Raw genomic sequence first — 22390 nt, 5'->3', positions numbered from 1 at the left:
GGGCAGATTATCTTATGCTTTTGTTGAAGGACTTTCCATAAACTAAGAAAATGGGTCATTTGGGATGAGGAATATGAATAAACTATTTTTAGAAGTTAACAGTGGCTGCAAAATACCCATTCTTTAGCATTGGCTCTGCTGTGGAAGGTGAGGCAGTTAAGAGCGTGGGGCTAGGTGGGTAGCTCAAGCAGGTGCAGTTCATGAATAAGAGCTGCCTGCCCATGGAATGGCAGGCTCTTGGGTTAGCACAGGCCTTTGGCCACCAAGCCTCTAAGGAAGGTGGAAAACAAACACAGTTATGGAGGAAGGACCAGAAAAAGCTTGATTGTAGTTCAAGACTGGCAGACTGGGTCTGTAATGCTGTTCAGGCTGCCACTTATTGCTTAACCTTGTCATGTGCCTAGACACTAAGATAGGGACTGTGTGTCATTAAAAACTTTAAATTCTTACTACAACCCTGAGGGCTGTGTGCTTCATTCATCAGCTGTAGTTGCTGTAGTGAAATAACTGACAAGCAAGATTTTGCCTAGTTCTTAATTTTGGAGGTTGAAGATCCAAATGTCATGGTACAGACTTGCTCTAGTGAGGGGCCCATGGCAAATGGCACTGCATGTGCTGAAAGGTATCCAACAACAAGCTAAGAAGTGCCCCGATGTCCTTCCATCAGGCCGTCTCTTCTGAAGATTCTTTCCCTGTGGCAATGGCCTGGGCACTAAGCCTTTAACACTTTCAAACCAATGTCCACATCCTAGCAGTGCAATCATTATCCACATTTACAGGTGAGAAAACTGATGTTTAGAGAGATCAGATAAATTGTTCAAATTCTGGTTAGGAAGTATTAGGAATGTAAGATTGGACCTCCTGATAAGAGGATTGAAAATTCCCCCCCCCCCCCCAAGTCTAATGACTCTATTACAGTGTTTTATTTTTAAATGATTTTTTTAAGAGAAGATTTACTTGTTATTTGAAAAGCAGAGTGATAGAGAGACCTTCCTTTCAGTGGTTCACTCCCCAAATGGTCTCAACAGCCAGAGCTGGACTGGTCTGAAGCCAGAAGCCAGGAGCTTATTTCAGGTTTCCTATGTAGGTACAGGGGACCAAGCACTTGGGCCATCCTTCACTGCCTTCCCAGAACATTAACAGAAACTGAAATGGAAGTGGAGCATCCAGAATATGTCCCTATGGGATGCCAGTGCCTTAGGCTGAGGCTTTACGTACTATGCTACAGCACTGGCCTGCCTATCTATCTGTTTATCTATCCATCTATCTATCTATACACACGTACATACACACATATTTTTTAAGATTTATTTATTTTTATTGGGAAGGCAGATTTACAGAGAGAAGGAGTCACAAGAAAAAGATCTGGCTACTGTTCACTCCCCAAGAGGCTGTAATGGCGAGAACTGAGCTGATCCAAAGCCAGGAGCCAGGCGCTTCTTCCAGGTTTCCAATGTGGGTGCAGGGTCTCAAGGGTTTGGGCCATTCTCGTCTGCTTTCCCAGGCCACAAGCAGGGAACTGGATGGGAAGTGGGGCAGCTGGAACATGAAGAAGCACCCATATGGGATCCTGGCACATGCAAGGCAAGCATATAGTTACTAGGCTGCCGTGCTGGGCTGGGACCCTATATTTTTTTAAAACTCATTTAAAATGGTTTGAGGAACTGTGAGGGCTGCAAAGCATCAGAGAGACTGAGAGAAACACAGGGGGAAGAGAGAGTTTCAATCTTCTAATTGACTCCCTAAATGCCCACAGTTGCTGGGCACAGAGCCAGGAACCAGGAGCTCAGTCCTGGTCTCCCATGTCAGTGCTGGACACTGAGCCTGGACATTCCTATATGGAATGCAGGTGGCTTATCTTGCTAGGTGAAATGCATTCCCTGAACCAGTTGTATTTGACTGAGCATAATGAAAAGAAGAAAACGACTTGCTATAATATATATGATGTTCAGATTTGATCAGAAGGACTTGTCAAATCAATTTGGAAGTTTCAGGCTTGCAGCCCTGGAATTTTCCCTTTCTATTATTGGATAGTGAGGAATACCTTGACTGGAGTACGGGAAAGGAATGAGAAATCCTCCAAGACATGACACAGGTTGTAATGAGAATGACACTTGCTGAGTGCCCCACACACCCTTTTTAATGCTTTCAGGTCATTTAAACAACCCAAATAATTGCTTGTAATAGGCCGGCTTTGTTTTCAGCTCATCAATGATGCTTCAAGATAGATTTTATTCCTCTTACTGCTAATTCAAATGCAGAGAGAAATGAAGTAGATGCTGATTGCATCTACTGCCACGCCACTGTCTGCATATCAATGCTTCCTGACTGCTTGCTATGGAAAGCAGGGAAGGAGGAGGAAAGAAAAGGATGTGACAAGGAGCTTCATTGTGTCTCTAAAGCCAAATTCTGGTACAAAGGCTAGAATATTATACAAAGTGTTGATATTTCTAAAAGGTTAGGATTCGGGATTGCCCCGCATGGCTCGTGTGTGTCCTCTGGTAGCTTTTGTATGCTACACAGCATGCCCTGAGAGCATACACAGGTCCATAGTTTAGGCTTTGAGTTCTTTTGCTCCAGGGGCTTGTTTTTGACCCCTAGGGCATTCATGTTTGCAGGCTGTGGAGTAGCATCAGAACATCCTCAGAATCCTTACGAAAATAAGCTTATTTCCCTCCAGACGTGGCGCCCCAGCTGCCATGTGACTGATGCTTGTGTGATGGATATGGTAGAAAAGCACCTGATCTGATTAAATGAGAAATATATGTGGACATGCTTTTAGAACTTCCTGTGTATTAAAAGAGAGTCCTTCCTTTATTGTTGGTGCCAGTGACCTTGATTTTATTGCTGTGATGATACAGAAGAAATATCAAACAAGCTGCAATAATTGAAAACACCTACCTCCTACTCAATTTATTTTACTGAAAGTCCTCTTGTTATATGGACTTCTTTTATATACAGGTGCTTTTAAAGAATTGGACAGCATACTCTGGGTTGCATGTTTTGAAGGATAGAATTTCTACTTGAGCAGCTGACTTCTCTTCTGGGAAAAGGCAATTATTTATGAACTTGATTAGCGTCTTACATTGTGTGCTGAAGCTGCGCAGAGTGCTGCTGGAACATGTGGTGTGCTGGGATTTGGGAGGCTGCTAGTTCGTTTCCCGAATGTCTGGACAACAGCAGGTTGACAGTGTTAGTGAAGGCAGTGCCATTATGCTGCCACCAGCATCGGGATTGTTTTGTTTGGGCTTTGTTTTGGTAAATAGATACTGTCAAGCACTCTCAGGGCATTTTCTGGTAGAGGTTTATTTACACTGAGCTCTGACTTTCCTTTTACTTAATGAAATAGTGACAAGTGTTGTTTTCTATCTTCAATACAGTGTTATTAGTGATTTTATAAAAACAGAAAATCATTTTCCAGGTGGGCCTGACAACCATTTTGTACACATAGCCTCCTGTAACTGGTCAGGAGTTGGCATGGATAAATGGGCAGGTTTTCAGGCAATTTGGCTTTGCTTTCCAATCTTGCATCTCTGTTTCCTTTCCCATGTCCACAGCATGTTTATGCAACACTGACTAAATCTTCTAATGAGAAATTTCTTCCAGGTGACCTCGCTGGGAGACTGCACTGTGAGGAAATCTTCGGAAACCCGACCCTGATGAAATTGCCTCTGTTGAGAATATTGTTTGGTGCGAAAACAAGGGACAGAATTCAGTTATTTTTGGTTCTGGGATAAGTGAATTCTGTTTCCTTGTGTTTAAGGTGGCAGAAGAAATTAACCCTTGTAGACAGTCCTCTCTGTTTGCGAATTGAGCTGTTGCTTTCTTCCAAGTTAGGAGAGCCCTGGATAAGAGAATGTCAAATTGTTTTTATTTAAACCTCAGGCAGCTGTTAGAATCGATTCTGCTGTCTGCATGTCTTTTTTTTCTAGATGTGCCTTTTTTGGAGTTGTTTGTCTTTACCTTTAATTTTATGGAAACGAGTTTCTGATCACTCAGTGGCCTCCGATGTGGCGCCACAATGAGTGGATACTAATGAATCATTTCTTAACTTTTCAGCACTTTTGGAGAAATCAATCAGTAGAAGACGGGACACTGAAGCTGTGCAAAAAGCCAAAATCCTTTATTCATCCTGCATGAATGAGAGTGAGTAACAAAGACAGTAAATCTCTACCGTCGTTATCCTCCTGAATTCTCTTAGTGTTTCAAGATACTGTGCGAGGGAAAAGAGAACTACCAATAATTTGATTAAAATTTAAAGGTTTTGTTTCAGGAAAGCTAATATTTTCAAAGACTGCATATTCCTGTCTTAGTCAATGTTCTCTTCCTGGCTTGGCAGAAGAAGTAACCTTATTTCTGAGACTCAGATCCTCTGGGTAGCAAAGGAATAGAAACTTGGATAGCGTGAGCAAGGCGAACTCCACAGGAGCTGATGCAGCAATGGGAACCCAGTGGCAAGGCTCTAGTGTGAGCAAGAGGTTGTGAAGGAGTGCACTTGGCAGTGCTGATTTGTTCCATAGCACCACTTGCAGCCAGGCAGAATCCAGATTCCCAAGTGTGCCTGGCTTCTCTGTCAGCCTACTGGGCTGCTTTGGTGGGTAGCTCTGACCTGTCTGCTGAACATCTCCAGTCTGACTAGAGTGAGCTGAACATTTGCCTCCTTTCTTTTTCTCTCTTTCTCTCTCTTTCTTTTCTCTCTTTCTCTCTCTTTCTTTTCTCTCTTTCTTTCTTTCTTTCTTTCTTTCTTTCTTTCTTTCTTTCTTTCTTTCTTTCTTTCTTTCATGGAAAATGCCTTTCTCTTACTCTAAACTCTTTTAAGATTTATTTATTTTTATTAGAAAGGCAGATTTACAGAGAGGAGTCACAAGAAAAAGATCTTCTGTCTGCTGGTTCACTCTCTAAGTGACCACAACAGCTGGAGCTGAGCCAATTTCAAGACAGGAACCAGGGGCTTTTTTTGGCGGGGGTCTCCCATGCAGTTGTAGGATCTCAAGGCTTTGGGCTATCCTTGACTGCTTTCCCAGGCCACAGGCAGGGACCTGGATGGGAAATGGGGCTGCCTGGGAAATGAACAGGCACCCATATGGGATCCCAGTGATTTCAAGGTGAGGATTTAGCCACTGGGCCATCATGACAGGTCATAATTGTTTCTCTTTCTAGAAGCCATCACAGAAGAAGCCAGCACCTGCAACAACTGTGTTAACTGGTTTTGGAATCTGGTGATTACTTGGTGTGTTAGAAGAGGGCATTAAAGACAAAAGACTGAAGCATTCATTCCCATTTATTGGGGAGTGGTTGGCTTTACTGAGCCATTTCCTTTAGTTTGGGTTATCCGAATCTCAAAGTCATGAGCATATCTTCTAGTGTAGGGAGTATCTAACAAGTTCCCTGGTCACTCTCCTGGTGAGAGCCCAGCTTTAGCATTTAAGTGTGAGTCATGGGTAGTTTTATCTCTGTGATTTATGTCCAGTCCACCCCACTTTTCCTTAACAGCTGAAATTTTAAGTTGAGCTCTGAACGGAAATTTTCTCTTGAAAAGATGCACTTATATTGTAGCCTGCAGGGCTAGTTTACAAATGTAACTCTCCCTTCACATCTGCTCCCCTTCAGAAGCGATTGAGAAAGCAGATGCCAAGCCATTGCTGCACATCCTGCGGCATTCCCCATTCCGCTGGCCAGTGCTGGAATCAAATATTGGTCCTGAAGGTGTTTGGTCTGAGAGAAAGTTCAGCCTCCTGCAGACCCTTGCAACGTTTCGTGGTCAATACAGCAATTCCGTGTTCATCCGTTTGTATGTATCACCTGACGACAAAGCATCCAATGAACACATCTTAAAGGTATATGTGGGACTTACTCATCTTTGTTCAGGTCAAGCTGAGCAATTTGGGTGTTTCTGGGTAAAGAGACACATGCTGCTTTAATGATAACAATTCTGTTGGGTGTTAAGAGCTAGAATGGAGATCATTAGCACATACATTTTGTTCTCCTTTGAGGAAGTCAGGGAGTGAGTTGCAAGTTTTCTGTGTTCTGCCCTTCAAATATCCCTTTGGGACATGTGACAGGGTCCCCAAATGCCTGTTATCACCAAGGACTTCATGAAGTCCCTCTTTCCCTTGCCTCTTCATTTTCTGACTGAGAGAATATGGGCCATGATTTGTTTTTCCTCTTTCACTAATTTCTTCTTGCATACAGGCCTCAGTTTTTATTGGCAACCTCAATCCCGATCTCTCCTTCCTTTGCAAAGATGAAGTAGGAGAATCTTGAAGTGCCTGCTTGCACTCACCGGTGGGAGAATGAGTGTGTCTTCCATAAAGGAGCCAACCAGGTGGATAGCCTCTGGGGATCACATTGGCAAAGTCAGGAAACTGTCAGGAAATACACATAGTGAAAGAACATTGTGAGAATTCAAAGACCACTTCTCAAGTTGTTTTGCACTTTGTTCCTGCTGGGTTTTGTCCTTCCATAGTTACTTTGACTAACAGTGAAAATATTATGGAACCACTGATTCCCCCCCAATTCTGGTTCATTTTTTCAAGCTACATTGTATTAATTACATGCTGGATATTTTAATAATAGAAGGATAAAAAGATTAGAGTCTGTTAACATGTCAACCTCCCAACATCCAAACCTTGAAGTTTATATTTGGATTTAGAGCAGAGGTTGGCATCTTTTTCTGTAAAGGGCAAAATAATGCTTGCTTTAGGCCTTGTACACCATCTGGCCTCTGTTGCAATGACTCAGCTCTGCTGTTGTACCTGGTAAAGCAGCTGGGCAGGGAGAATGCGGAGGCTGCGGGGGAGGCTGAGTCAAAGACTGCTTTCTGGCCTCTAGTTTAAACAATACAAGTCTCAGTAAAAACCTTTGGGCAAAGAAAGAATTTTCATCTACATAAGAAGTTCTCAGTTATGGAGGTCATTGTCTTGGGTGATTAATCTATCACATGATACTGAGTCATCTGATGTTTATTAGGATGACACATACCATGTAAGACATACTGATAGTGGCAATCCAATTGACCTTTCTCCTGAACTGATAGATTCCTCTTTTTTATTAAGATTAATTAATTTTTTTTTTTATCAGAAAGGCAGAGACAGAAAGAAAGATCCTCTGGTTCACTCCCCAACTGACCGTAATGGCTGGAGCTGAACTGATCCAAAGCCAGGAGATTCTTCCTGGTTTCCCACTCAGGTGCAGGATCCCTAGGCTTTGGGCTATCCTTGACTGCTTTCCCAGGACACAAGTAGGGAGCTGGTTGGGAATGGAGCAGCCTGGACATGAACTGGCACCCATATGAAATGCCAGTGGTTGCAGGGGAAGAATTATCCAGTTGAGCCATAATACTGGGTCCAATTCATTATTTAAACAGAATTATTTTTTATTAAAGAGAGAGAGAGAGAGAGAGAGCAAGAGAGAGAGAGCATGCTTCCATTTGCTTGTTCACTCTTCAAATGGCTGCAATGGCCAGAGCTGAGCTGATCTGAAGCTGGGAGCCAGTAAATTTTTGCTGGTCTCCCATGTGAGTAAAGGGGCCCAAGGTCTTAAGCTATTCTTCACTATTTTCCTAGGCTGTATGTAAGCAGTTAAGTAAATTGGAAGTGGAGTAACCAGGACCTGATTCTGTGCCCATATGGGGTGTTTGCACAGCAATGGAGGCTTAGCCCATGATATAACTGCACCAGCTCCCAAATCCCCAGGCCTCTCTCTCTTGCTCCTTTCTTTTCTTTTTATATTTTATTTTTTAACGTTGCTTACACAGTTTAGAGGGATACACACCCATGTGAGTCTCCGGAGGAAGGTGGATGGGACAAATGTTTTCATTTTTTTTTCTCCTGTGTGTACAAGTGGAGGGAGAGGAGGGGGCTATTCTTTGCTGTGAAACAACATCAGCACTCAGGGATGGGGGGTCGGTCATTTGAATATGCCTTAGAGACCCCAACGTGGGGAGAGTGTTCTGTGGGTGTTGTTATTTAGTGGCTTTGATAGTTCTGAGATATTGTCAGCTTCATTGTATTAGGGTTGAAAAAAATCTTTCAAGCTCTATTGATTGACTAAGTGTATCTCAGTGCATCCACAGCCCAGAAACTTGCTGCAAAGCTTGGCCAGGAGAGTTGTTCAACCTCTTCTGCTTTCCATCCTTTGACAAGGCACTTGATGACTTCTGGTAGCTCAATTGTGCCTGTTGTCATGTTTTTTTGTGTGCAAATGGGTTTGCTGACCACTATGCTGGCATCAGCAACTGATGAGGTCCAGTCCTGATACATACACTCCAAGGTTGGACTACACATCCTGTGATTTTTCCCTGTGGTTGGGGTCTGGGTCCAGTGGTCTAATTAGTAGCCCCCAAGAAACCTCACCTGGGGTGACCTTAAACTTGACTCTCATATGTGCCATGTAGTGCGGGGTCAGGTTCAGGCTGTCACATGTACCAACCAATGCACTTATTGGTAGATGCAGCTGCCTGGTCAGTTCTGCCTTCAGCCAAATTTCTCAAGTGAACCAATAGATGCTATAGCCTAGTGCAGCTCAGTCCACCATAGGCCCAGTCTTCATGCATACCAGCAGGTGATGTAGCCTAGTTAGCAAAACCCCCAATAATCCCCAGCAGGCCCAAACCCAGACCTGATTTTTTTTTAATGTGCCAGGATGTGCTGCAGCCTAGTCTGGTCTATTCTGCATCCTATCTGGCTCTCATGCACAACCTTGGGTGCTGAAACCTAGCTCAGCCTGACCTGTCCCCAGACTCAGCCCACTCACATGCTGATGGATGCTGCTTCCTTGCCCAGCCCAGTCCGTCACCAGCCCCAGCTCCTGTGCTCACCAGTGGGAGCTGCAGTGTTAGACAGTAGGTGTGTCAGCCTAGACTAGCCTGGACCATCCGCAGACCAGGGTTCCCCTAGACCCAATCTCAGAATGCCCACCAGCCTTAGCTGCTTTTCTCCAAGCAATAGATCACTTCCTATGTACAAGGCAACCTAGATAGTTGCTGTTAGCTGAAATCTTTTTCTTTCTTTTTAAAATAATGTCTAAAGACTCTCATTCTTAGCTCTGGAACAGTTAAAACATTCTCCTAGAAACCTTAAATGCTATTTTGTGGTAGGCTGGCGACTGCCTTTCAAGCTTAAGTTTATGAACTCTGTTGAGTGATGAAAGATTTTGATTGACACACAAATAATTGAAAAGGGTAAACTTGATTTTTCACCGGTTTCTGGACATAGTCACATAATAGAATATGTTCCTTTAAACATTTCCGCTTTTAAATGGAAAGCAATACACCAAAAAATAAAAAGAATGTAACAACCATCAATTTATTCATCAAACCTTCAACGTTGTACTGTTCTTGGTTTATCTAAACCCTCCTCTTTTGGGAGGGGGCTGGGACATTTTATAGCAAATCCAAAACCTAGTATCATTGTGTTGGCAAGTATTTCAGTGTTTATCTAATGGAAAAGATTTTACTTACAATATTAAAAGTAATAACTCCCAATTAAACATATCCAGTTCATTTTCAGTTGTCCTGATTTCCTCAAGTATATTAAAAAAAATTAAAAAAACGGAAACAGTTGGTGTTGGAATCAGCTCCAAAGAAGAAGCAGATGTGCATTTTGTTGGTATATGTACATACAAAGAAAGAGACAGAAAGAGAGAGAGAGACATTTTCCATCCAGTACTGCCCTCCACAATGGCTAACAAAAAATCCTGGCTGTGGCCGAAGCCAGCAATTGGCAACTGAAATCAAGTATCCCATGTGGGAATGGGTAGCCCAATTACTTGAGACTTCACTGCTGCTGCTGAGGGTATGTGTTAACATGAAGCTAAAATCAAGAGGTTGAGGAAGGACTTGGACATGGACACGCTTATGTATGGCATGCAGATGTTTTAAATGATGACTTAATTGTTAGGCCAAGCATCCACTTCTGGTAATCAATTTTTAGCAGCTTGCCTTGCATACTTAATAGTCTTTTCAATCAATCCTCACTAAACTTTGGGGAATAGAAAACTCTCCAAATGTATGGAAGTATTCCTGTGCTTATTGTTGCTTTTCTTTGCCAAGATGGCAGCTGTTTCCAAACTGAAATCCTTGATCGTTGCTTGGCATTGGAGCACAGCACAAATTTTCTTTACTTCTGTCCTTGTTTGTAGCATTTTCACTGAGTAAATATTCACATTTCTGAATTAACTGCCTTTCCCTAAAGAAAATAAAGCCATAGACATCCTAATCCAGACATAGTTACAGAAAGTTTAAGAATATATCCAGAGACAACAGGAGATTCTTAATTTTGAGAGCTAGACAGCATTGAATGAGCATGATAGCAGAAGTTAGTGTATTGGGTGCTGGAATTGTCTCACAGTGGGATAATCATCCCATATTGGAGTGCAAGTTTGCATCCTGGGTGCAGCCTTCTGGGAAGTGAACCAGCAAATGGAAGATCTCTTTTTCTCTGTCTCTCCCTCTCTCTGTCACTCTGCTTTGAAATAAATAAAACAATTATTAAAGAGATTAGTTTACTGGTAGTTAGCAAATTTGTATAATTTGTATTTTTAGGAAAACATTGGTGTAATGGGAAAGGATTAGGCTCTGGTTTAGCTTGGTGACTCATCCCTGAGTACCCTAGTGCAAATTAATTTCCTTCTCTGAGTATTGCTTTGTGCATGTGCAAAGAAGGGTGGCTTAGAATTTTCACTCTCACTGTGATATCAATTTGAATTTTGAATTTTGTGATAGTTTTCCTTGTGGATACTGGTCCACAGTAGCATCAATGAAAGAGTCTCTTCTTTTAAAGCATGACCTGGTGACTGGGTAGGACCATTTAGAGAATGCTTGACTTTAATTTGTGTACTCGACATAGCTTAAAGAACTCAAATGTAGTCTTGCAAAAAATAGACATTTTCTTTAGTTGATCCCATTCTTCCGAGATCTCCATTCTTTCTGGTTGTTCCATTTTCAAATCTCTAGGACATTGGGGGGGACCCTGTCATTCATGTACCTGGTTTCAGAGAAGAAACTATCTTCTTACTGCTGCTGGAGAAATCCCTCATTCCTTAAACTGTCTTCCCTCAGTATGTGAAGGGTCTTTAAGAAGTTGGTGCAAAATGTATATTATGAAAGAAACTATGTAGGAATTGAATTTATTCACCAAAATCAACTTTCAATTCCATTTCTCCCCTGAACTTTTTGGAAGTGTCCTCATACTTGGCTCCATCAAATTGGATTTTCCTTGTCATTCTTCACTTTTCTAATGCTCAAAATCAAAAAAAGATAAGCAAAAGCACTGTTTCTGGGCAGGCCCTCTACTGCAGGCATGTGTTGGGTGAGCAGATGGTGCCCTTGGGTGAAGAAAGTGGCTTTTCTTCCAAGGGGCAGATATTTATCCTCATGCCCAGGATGTGCAGTTTGGCCAACAAGGGTTGTGCCAATGCACACAGTTGCCTTCTGCAAAAATCCCCTGTGCTGATGTGGCTCAGGATTGGCTGGCTTTAACCAGAGGGAAAAAATATAAAAATGCAGGAGGTAACCAAAGTTAATGCCTGAAAACATCCTCTTGGTATATGTGACTGTATGTCAGTATATAGCAAGATTGAGGATTGAAGGGACAATGGACAGCCTGAATGCAGTATCTGTGAGCCTCCTTCAACATCTGGAAGGTCAGGATCATGCCAGTTTGTGTCACTGGACGGTAAAGACAGTTTAAAATCATACTTATTCAATGGCCTACATTTTTCTGGGTATGAGCAAGATTCTTAAAGCTGATTTAGGAGAGACTGTGATGGAAATATTAAATTTTTTAAAATTTTGTGTGCCTTTTTCCTGTATCATAATTTGTCAGATGTTTCCTTTTGTGTTACTGCTTTGTTTCTTAACCCAAGTTTTATTATAATTGCAGAAAAATTCCTGTTTTTAGCTTACTATATCATATTTCTTTGCAACATGCTCTATAAAAAACAGAGGACAGGGAGAGACTGTATGAGAGTACTCCCATTTTCTGGTTCACTCCTCAAGGGCCTGCAGTAACTAGAGCTGGAGCATGGCTAGGCCAAAGCTGCAGCTGGGAGCCAGGAACTCAACCCAGGTGTCACATGTAGATGGCAAGAATTCAACCATTTGACCCTTAACATTGCCTGTCAACATCTGCATTAGCAGGAAGCTGGAGTCAGGGGCTGAAGGCAAGAACTTCAATATGAGATGAAGGCGTCTCAACCGGCATCTTAACTGCTAGCCTAAGTGCCTGCCTTTGGAAAACATGCTTTGTTTTCTCCTTGCACTCTTCCTATCAGTTATAAGTGCAAAGATTAATAAAAAAAATACCTAAATAACATAATATCCTGATGCTGGCTTCTCAAGAAAGTTTTCTTTCTTTCTCTCTTTCTCTCTCTCTCTCTCTTTCGCTTTCTTTCTTTCTCTCTTTCTCTCTCTCCCTCTCTCCCTCTCTTCCTCTCTTCCTCTCCTCTCCTCTCCTCTCCTCTCCTCTCCTCTCCTCTCCTCTCCTCTCCTCTCCTCTCCTCTCCTCTCCTCTCCTCTCCTCTCCTCTCCTCCTCTCCCCTCCCCTCCCCTCCCCTCCCCTCCCCTCCCCTCCTCTCCTCTTTTCTTTCTTTCTTTCTTTCTTTCTTTCTTTCTTTCTTTCTTTCTTTCTTTCTTTCTTTCTTTCTTTCTTTCTTTCTTTCTTTCTTTCTTTCTTTCTTTCTTTCTTGTATGCTTTTAAGGAGATTTAGTTAATTGACCTTATTCAATCCATTAGCATATTCAAAATGTTCCCTAGAAACCATAACAAAATGAAGATTTATTTTTTAAAAAAAGTCTGGTAACCTCACTTGAATTATCTAAATGTTGACAATAAGTGGATTTAATTTCATTTCATGAGAAGGAAGCTTTGGTTTTCTTGATGTATTTATACAGTTTCCTTTCCTATGAGACTGAGTCTCAAAAGATTCTCCAAGTGGTCCAAATGTAATTGAAAGCCAGAGCATCTTAATCATAATATTGTGTTTCATGATACTGGCTGACTTAATTTTTGGAAGAAACAGTGCTGTATTGGGAATTGTGGTAGGAGGAAGCCAGGCTGACTTGTGACTTGATTGTTTCAGGCCAATTCGAGAAGAACGCTGAACAAAATAGTTTGAGAATTTAACAGTATACACTGACAAAATGGTGTTTTGAAGGCACCATCCCTCCTCCCACATACCAGGAATGATATTTTGCCTGACTCTTGGTGTTGGTATAATTTGTTACGTATGAAGACAGTTTTCACTGAAAATTGTGCAGGTTTTATGTATTAAAAAAGAATACATATTTTGTTCTATATTAAGATATAGAAAGAGATGGATAAGCACTTGGGCTGGTTCCTGCTATCTTCCCAGGCATGTCATTATAGGGAGCTGGATCTAAGTGGGGCAGCTAGAACTTGAACTGACATTCATATGGGATGCTGGTGTAGGATGCAGCTTAACTTAGTGTGCCATAACACTAGACCCAAGTTGTCATTTCTTTTGAGTAAATATCTAGTAATAGGATTTGTGGGCCATATGTAAATGTATATTTAACTATATACAGAACCATCAAGCTGAATTCTTGCTCATGTGGCGGTTTTATTTTGTTGCTCTGTTCTCTGCTTCCAGTAGTGGTGAGAATTAGTGGTTCACAATTTTTTTTTTGACATTCTTGCCACTGCTTGTAAGAGTTTTTGTACCCTTTTAGCAGATGTGTTTGTTCATAAGCTTCATTTACATTTTCCTGGTAATTATATTGTACATATATAAAAATGCTTCAAAAAGTTCATGGAAAATGGAGTTAACAGATCATTATTTTTGTGCCCAAAATTTTAAATCCATGCATAATTTTTGGATAGTATGCATTTCTGTGAACTGTTTGAAGTTTTCTCCCATGATGGATTTCAAAAGATTCTACATATTTGTTTGTTGGAAAGGCAGAGTGCTAGAGGGAGAGAAAGAAGCAGACAGATCTTCCATCTGCTGGTCACTCCCAAAGTATACACAAGAGCCAGGCTGAAGCCAGAAACCAGAGCTTCATACAATAGCCACCATCCTCTTCCTCCTCGGCCTGGAACTAGAACCAGCACTTTGGGGTGAGATGCAGGCTTCTCAAGCAGCTGTTTAACTGCCTGTCTCTGATCCAGAAGAACTCTTTAAATGAATTATTCAAAAGTCAAAAAGAAGACAGAGGGAGCCAAGTGCTTGAATCATTCCCGGCTGCTTCCTAGGGTGAGCATTAGCAGGAAGCTGGAAGCAGAAGCAGGACATGAACCGTGGCGCCCAGACAGGATATAGGCATCCCAAGCCGTTTCCTGCTCCTTGTGCTGAATATCTGGTCTAAACGAGTTAGTTCGGCATGAACTTTTTGATGTACTTTCATTGTTCCATGTGCTCATTTTCTGTCTCCATGCCTTCTTTGGTTGAAGTGTCCATTGGATCCTTTGCTTACTTTTGTATTGAGTGCTTTGTGTTCTTATTGTTACACTTGAAAGATTATATATTGTGGACGTGAGCCCTGTGTCATATATGTGATTTTTCAAAATGTTTCGCAATTGCATATTTTCATTCTCTTAACAGTGTCTTTCGTAGTGCAATATTTTTAATGTTGATCAAATTTAATCTTTTCTGGATATTGATTTTGGTGTCACAGTGTCATGTTGTCTAAGAATTTTTTTAGTGAGGGACATGTCTAACCCCAGGTCATAAAGATTTTTTTGTTACTTTTTTTTCCCTGGAAGTTTTATAATGGTCAGTTTTCCATTTAGTCCTGTGATCTTTTTGCAGTTAATTTGTATATAATGTCTTCAGTTTTCTTCTATCTACAGGCTCAGCTTCTCTAGCACCCTCTTTGCAAACATTATCTTTGATTACCTTTAAAATGCTGAAAGTTTTAAGTATTTATACTAGACTTCACTATCATCATTGTGATTATTTAGTTGTCTGATTAATAAATGTGTTTTCATCACTTATCCAAAACTTTTCAGAGTATTCTAAAATTTGGAAAGAATTTTTAAAACAAAATTATTATTTGTCTCATTAAAAAAGAGCATAATGGAGTGCATGATTTTAGACATAGGGACGTAAAAGTTTGGTTACTTAGCTCAATCCAGGATAACATTTTGCAAAACAGTGTAGTGAGAAGAATCTGGGTCTACTAAGGGAGACAGTGTTTACTATGAGCTCTGCCAAATGCTGTTACCTTGGGCAGATTGCATCACTTTCTGATGTTTATTTTTCTCTTCCATCAAAGAAGAAGGGAAAGTAGATACTCCCCAAGCTCTGTTGTAATTCCCGTAACCTTGGTGTTGCCTAGTGCTGATGGGAGAGTCTTTGAAAATATTCATGGCAAATAGAATTTCAAGATGCTTTATCTTTTTGCAAAAAATTGGAAATCCATGTATATTTTTTTCAAGATACACATTTTCCATGAATTTTGACAATCTCTTGTAAACATGGATTTCAAAATTTGAACCAAAATGGACTTATATGTGTTCATTTCATTTTGTCCAAAGACTATTTGAAGTGCCCTTGTTGAAGCTCAAGCAGATTGGAAACCAAGAATCAGGAAAGCAGAGAGGGGTCTGATACTTTGTATTTGGCATTCTAAAGCATTTGTTTGCCTGTGCCTCTGCGTGTGGATTCTTGGTGGGGATGCACAGTCTCATAACTTGTTCACATGGTACACAAGAATTCACAGTGCCAGAGGAATGCTTTCTGTTTTTATTTTAACAGCTGGACCAAGCGACACTCTCCCTGGCTGTGAGGGAAGACTATCTTGATAACAGCACAGAAGCCAAGACTGTAAGTGTCTCAGTTGTATTCACCCCTTGTACCTTGTTGGACTCTTGTCACGCTCATCAGTTGCTGCAAGGTCCTGCTTCTTCACTTGAATTGAGCTGTGTGGTTCTTCTATGACCATATTCCCATTGCAAGATGCAAAAGCCTTTCGTGAAGACAGAGCAATTTCCTCCTTGTCTTCTTGTAGTCTGCGTATCAAAGCCATCAAGTCCCCATATACAAGGCCCTTGTGATCTAGCTGGGCAGACATAAAGGAAATAACCAAGAAATGAACTTACAAGCATTTTCCTCAGAAGTTCAGAGTGTTGTTCACTGTCCATTGCAGGAATCAAACGGGCCAAAGTATACCAAGAAGCCAGTGCTTCTCAAACTGGAATCTTTAGTAATCAACTGGGAAGCTTCTATTAACTGTCAAGTCCTGGAGAGTCTAGTTTGATACAATTGATATGGGGGTCTGAAAATCTGTATTTTTAACAGGTAGCTCAGGTTAATGGAGGGCTAATCACATCCAGAAGGAATCCATCAGGTTGGACTTGTGTTGGTCTGGAAGTCTACTTGTTTCTTGGAGAGTGTAAAAAGCTGGTTCATTTATGACTCTCAGTTGTTTGGAAACTACTGAGCTTCTAAGGTGCCCCAGACCTAGATCCCTTCACTCTGTGGTGATATTAATCCTTCTATGGAAGGCTCTAGACGGCAGCAAACCAGCCAAGATCCTAGACGATCTTTTGGCAGGGGACATACATCAAAAGAGATTGGTGAGTTTTCCTTTTGGAAGTGAATGGATACACTTAGCGAGCTTGGGGATACTTCTGTTTGTGCTGGGTTCTCAGCCATCTCGCTTGAAATAATCTCTTCTCCCAGTACCTACTCAGTCAATTCCTAATGATTGTGTCTACACAATAACTCTTCCAGCTACCTGGCTCCTCCCAGGAATCCTTTCTGTCCTAGGCCAGATCCTGGTTAATACTTGACTATGAAGTAGCCTTTTAGTGCTTTCCTACTTGCTTTCATTCTGTTGTTTCCTTAGCACCACTTCCCAAGCTCTGTTTTCAAAGCACTGTTTCCTATATGACTTGGGCCTCAAGGTAGGGTTTCAATTACTTAGAGGGAGGCCTAGGCCCTAGCAATCTTTCCTGTCCCATCCACTCTTTATTCTCCCCCAACAAAACCCCTCTTTATTCTCTCACTGCTCTGGAGCCTGGAGCTTTCAAATGCTACTTGCCCACTTTTTGGGACTAGAATCCTTCTTCAACCCTTGAATTGTTAAGCATGTAGCAACTTTATTAAGGAACCACTCAGTTTGTCTAATGTGGCAAGTAATTACATGTTTGTGTTTCTCATTGTTCCATCCACTGTTTGAAGCATTATTTTAAAATTTCATCTATATGCTTACTCCTTGCCTATATACAAAATGCCTACCAAGCTACCTTGCATGTTTATTGAGTCAGTATTTTTAGAATTAAATAGGAAATGGTAAAATGTTTCTTTTTATTTATCAAGTTGCTTTCTGGTTCAACAAATATTTATTAAAGTTCTCCCGAATGCCAAGCACTGTGTAGGTCCTGAAGGCATTCACAAACATGAGGGAGACAGAGACAAATGGAAGAGAGGGGGAGAGAGGGAAGGGGAGAGAATGAATACATCATCCTTTGGTTCAGGAGAGAAAATGACTCATCTGCTGGGCTAGCCTGAAGCCAGAATCTGGAGCTGCACCTGGCTCTCTCATATGGATGTCAAGCGTCCAAGTCCTTGAGCCATCAGTTGCTGTCTTCCCAGGCACATTATCAGGAAACTGGATTGGAAGTGGAACAGCAGACATTTAAAAGGCGAAAGATTAATATGATCTGAAGAGAAACCAGAGTATAACAGCAGACATTTAAACCAACACTCATATGGGACATTGGCATTGCAGGTAGTAGCTTGACTTGCTGTGCTGCAGCACTAGCCCTTGTATCTAGTATACTGAATTCTCACAGATATATCTGATATGAGAGGTGAACCCCAGTAAGATTCTTTTGAATCATATGAAGGAGGTTCTCCCTGTCCTCCATGGGTTGGGAATATGTGGCCCAAAGGCCATATAAAGCCTGCAAAATCATTTGATTTGACCCTGCCAAGGCAACCGTGGAAAGGATGCAAAATTCAATATATTTATAGCATGCCCATTTTTAAACTGATAATTTGATTTGGCCTGAGAATGAAGTTATGAATATCTAAATGGTCTTGGGCAGATCTATGATTCCACACCCCCTGGATCAGTATCATTACAGAGAGCATTTGCGCGAGTTTTGAGCATGGGTAAGGAAGGACTTCTATATTTGTTATTTGCTGTATTTTTATTTCGTCATCTTTCTCCTCTTTCTGTTTTTCCTCTGTCCTAAGGCAGAGTTTGTGAGCAATGTGAAAAACAGAAAGACATAGGGCTATAATCCCTGTAGTCATCTTTTATTTCTTAGTGTGGAGATGGGTAAATTGAGCTGGAAGAGAATAAACCACATTTCTTCCAGTCTTCCTGGAGCAGTTCTCCTGCTTTCAGAAGCAGTTCATTCCCATTATTACATTAAAGCCTTGCTTGCCTGAAAAGAGGATGTTTGACCTTTAACTTTCTATTCTTGGCTCATTTGGAGGGTTTGTATATCTGCAATATTGCCAGCTGCCAGAAAACTCATTCTCTTGACACTTGGTGGCTGGATGTTTCTGAATGCCATGGAAACAGCAGCTAAGGTAGCCATCACTCTTGTCTGCTGATGTGATTGGTGGGTGGCTGGTGTTGTATGACACCTGTAACCAGACTTTGAGTCCTGAGTGAAAAATCAAGGACTTTTATTGCAACCTGCTCTTTATACTCTTGTGCATCTCTGAAACGTACTTTGTGATAAGCCATTACTAGTGGTCACTTGCTTCTCTATCTCTTACAGTATCGAGATGCCCTCTACAAGTTCATGGTGGATACTGCCGTGCTCTTAGGAGCTAACAGTTCCCGAGCAGAGCATGACATGAAGTCGGTGCTTAGGTTGGAAGTTAAGATAGCTGAGGTATGTCTGCATCAACAGTCTCTTTCCTTATTTTAAAAGCAGTTTATCCTGAATGAAAACAGAAATGATGACCAAATACCAGCCTTCTGTGTGATTGCCCTTTGGGTCAAAAGTAGAATTAAGATGCTGTTAGCAGAACACTTCATCCCTCTCTCCTCCCTCATCTCAGGATGTTGGGGTGTCTGTACTGCTCAGTGTTTGTCAGAGTAGCAGCACAGAGACCCTTGGACTCTCCTTAGTGTATGGCTGGGTGGCCAAAGGAGAGTACAGATGACTGGCTTGGTTTGAATGGAAGGTTGTTTATGATCCACTGTACGTTGTATACATTCTCATTCAGGGTCAGTCAGCGTTCAGGGAAGTCTGTGCACCGATTCTGGGTATAAAATTTGATATGCCGAGTATATTAGAACATGCTAATAAGCATGTTAAAGCATCATTTCTGGTGTTACTTTGTACCTACTCTTGTTTTCCATTCTTTGTCCCATTTTATTTACTTTCTCATTGTGCCATAGATTGTTGTGGGATAGTCACCTTAAATTCTCATAGGCTCCTACTAGCTGGGAAGAATCCTAGAAGACTAACAAGAAATGAAAAATGGCTAACTTTATTGGGCAGCATAGTTTTTTTTTCCTAGAAGAAACAAAGTGTAAAGCCACTGTGTGTCTCGGTCCAGAGGAAAGTACTGTAGTGAAAAGGGTTAGAGAGGGAACGCTGGATTAGAAAAGGAAAGCAGTTACTGAAGGTCCTCTGCTTGTGGCTCAGTAAACTGTGATAACAGATGTTAGTGTAAATGGGGAGTCCAAGTGTTTATTGGCTTAATATTTGGCAGTGTGGTTGTGGTGTGTTGAGGTCTGGAGTGGAGCTGAGGGATAAATCAGTCTCTCTGCTGTGCATTCCTCTCTGCAGCCCACAAGGGTCATCACTGCATGTCACCTTCCCAGAGCACGAAAGCCATTGAAGGAGTTTGGAAGTCTAGGATTGTGTCTCTCAGCTATGTCTAGAGGCTGTCTGGGTTGCCTTCACAGGCAACTAGGAGGTGCCGAGGTTTAATCTTGACTGAAGCTCTGATACAGAAGGAAGGCCTTGCCCTGAGCCAGTGATTGGATCAAACGGAAACTAGAAAAAGTGGGGCTGAAGCAAGACTGGGCATTGTCAAAAGCCTAAACGAAGTGACAAATCCATTATGTTGAAGGAGCTTGTCAGCAGGGAGCTGGAGGCAGCTCTCTGGCCAAAGGGCTTCGACCTAGAGCTGCAAAGCTGAATCTGAGGAGGTGGCGGGGCTGGTGGGCCTGCATTGAGCCATGATCTGCTCAGGAACAGGAAGCTATTGTAGGGCACAAGGTGTATATCCTATGCAGGCTGAGGGGACTTGGTGCTCAAAGCACCAAAGCGTTTAGTAAAGGCAGGCAAGATATCTGCTGCTCAGACTTCTGCAATTTTTGACATGGAAAACCCTTGGTATGTGAATTTTGGGCTCTGCTCTTCTGCTCTCATCTCAAGTCACTAGGTAGCTTCTGGATGAGAGGTTTTGGGGAGATGCCTGTAGCGAGGGATGTGGGACAGCACTTGACAGCAAGCTCAAGGACATGTTTGTAAATACAGCCATGCAGATGTGTGTCTCATCAGTCCTGCATAGAGAGGTATGTGCTCCGGGAAGGGTCTTATTAATGCAGCAACCTGTGATTGGCACCAAGTAGAGTTAAACTGAAAAGGTTTGCTAGAGAGAATGAATCTTGGGCAATTCTTGAATCAAACCATGGAGGTACTAATAGTGAATAGGAGTGCAAGGGTAGGAGTGTCATGCTTGAAGTGGAAGGTAGTAAGTTTAATGCAAGGAATGATGATGATGGAAGGACCACGATGTGGTTCAGATGTGGACAGAGCAGCTGCTGCTTGTGGATGGAAATGACTAATTTGGTCCTTGAGGGAGATAAGATTGTTGCTGTTACAGTTTAGGTTAAACCTGGCAGAGTCTGGAAGTTTAGATACTGTGTTGGCTGCAGGACCAAGAGCATGAGTGTCAGGAATAGGAAGAATGTGAAGAGCCAGAACCACAGGTGTAGGATTTGAAATGCTCATTCCAGGTGCATTTCTAATTTGCATCTCTAGTGTTGGAATGAGGAGAATCTTAAGGCCTAAGGATACAGGAGAGGGAATGAAGGAATAAGCTCTTGAGAAAATGATTGTAAGTGGCAGTGGCATCTAGGTAGTCTGGTGTTTGTTAGTTTAGATTTGTGTCAAGAGCCCAAGAAAGGTCTGTGGTTCAGGAAATATTGAGATCATCATCTGGAGTCCACAGGTGACAGCAGTAGGATTTTTGCCTGAATTATTCAACTTCAGTTTGGCTGTTTAAAGGCAGCCAGCAGTAGGTGTTGCCATTCACATTGTACCTGAGGAGGAGGTTCCCGGTAGGTATTTTGAATTGGGAACAGTATTTCACACTGAAGAGGAGGTTGTGTTTCACTGAAGTTGTGTTTCCTTAATTTTAATCCTGCCTCATGTGGTGTCATGTTTTCTTCTACCAATCCCTCTCAATTGGGTGCCACACCAAGGTCTCAGAAAACAGCATAATAATATGCAGATGTTTTGGCACATGTGTAAAGTAGTCATGCAGTAAGAAATTAGTTCATTTGAAAAAGAAATAATCAGAATCTCTTTCCAACAGATAATGATTCCACATGAAAACCGGACTAGTGAGGCCATGTACAATAAAATGAACATTTCCGAATTGAGTGCTATGATTCCACAGGTTGGTGAAAACTCTCCCTGAAAATTTCTCTTAATAACTCAGTTTACAAGCAGTTGCATTTTATCTCTTTGTAAATTTTTGTCTTATAAAACTTACTCTCAGTCTTCTTGGTTATCATTACTTTTTCAATTACTTTGTAAAAATATCCCTTGTTTGGGCATTGGAATGCCTTCTGTTATGGGGAACAGAAAGTCTTTCCAGTAGTTGCTTCAAAATTTGTAACCCATCTTCCTACCTGGGCAAAGTCTATATATTGGTAGTTGTTGGTGTTGGGTCAACTGTTGAACAGTGTCAAAAATCTAAGTTTTTGTTGTCTTTCCATTCTACTCTCCTTAGTGTGTTGATTTTTGAGTTCACGTTTAATGACTCATGGTTGCAATGTGACTACCACAGTTCCATCTATCACATCTGTCATCAGGGCAAGAAGGGGAAGGGCCAATACTCGCTATGTGGGACTTTTTTTGGGGAAACAACCACAAGCAAGAGCCACTCTTAAGCATTCCAGATGTTTTCTCTTCATGTATTATTGGGTAGAATTGAATTATTTGGCTACCCCTTAGCTGCAGGGATCCTGGGAAAGTGGGAAACTCATTCTCCATTTCAATAGTAGAGACAGGCAGGCAGGTCATCCATCTAAAATGCCAAATGGTACTTTGGATTAATAGTAATGCTGTGAAGAATGGAGCCATAATACTGTGTGTTGCTGCTGGTTCCCTCTGGTGTTAATGAAGGATGCCTAAGGGTGGGGGGTAGGAGGTGGAGGAGACTAGTTAATGTACTGGTCATTTATGTGTGTGTATGTGAGAATGTGGGAGAGTACAGG

At 41.7% G+C, this 22390-nt stretch overlaps 1 protein-coding gene across 1 annotated transcript in view; it reads left to right on the top strand.

Moving 5' to 3' along the window:
- PHEX (phosphate regulating endopeptidase homolog X-linked) overlaps positions 1 to 22390 on the top strand; it is a 190010-nt gene that overhangs the window by 32714 nt on the left and 134906 nt on the right. Inside the window, exons 4-8 of the mRNA XM_041002049.1 lie at positions 4060 to 4146; positions 5611 to 5837; positions 15718 to 15786; positions 18702 to 18818; positions 21484 to 21567. Coding sequence (XP_040857983.1) covers positions 4060 to 4146; positions 5611 to 5837; positions 15718 to 15786; positions 18702 to 18818; positions 21484 to 21567 — 584 coding nt within the window. The remainder of the gene's footprint in view (positions 1 to 4059; positions 4147 to 5610; positions 5838 to 15717; positions 15787 to 18701; positions 18819 to 21483; positions 21568 to 22390) is intronic.

The sequence above is a fragment of the Ochotona curzoniae genome, unplaced genomic scaffold (genome assembly GCF_017591425.1).
Source record: "Ochotona curzoniae isolate NIBS_2020 unplaced genomic scaffold, NIBS_Ocur_1.0 contig_1274, whole genome shotgun sequence".
Classification (NCBI taxonomy): Eukaryota; Metazoa; Chordata; class Mammalia; order Lagomorpha; family Ochotonidae; genus Ochotona; species Ochotona curzoniae.
This window is presented reverse-complemented; position numbering and strand designations above follow the sequence as displayed.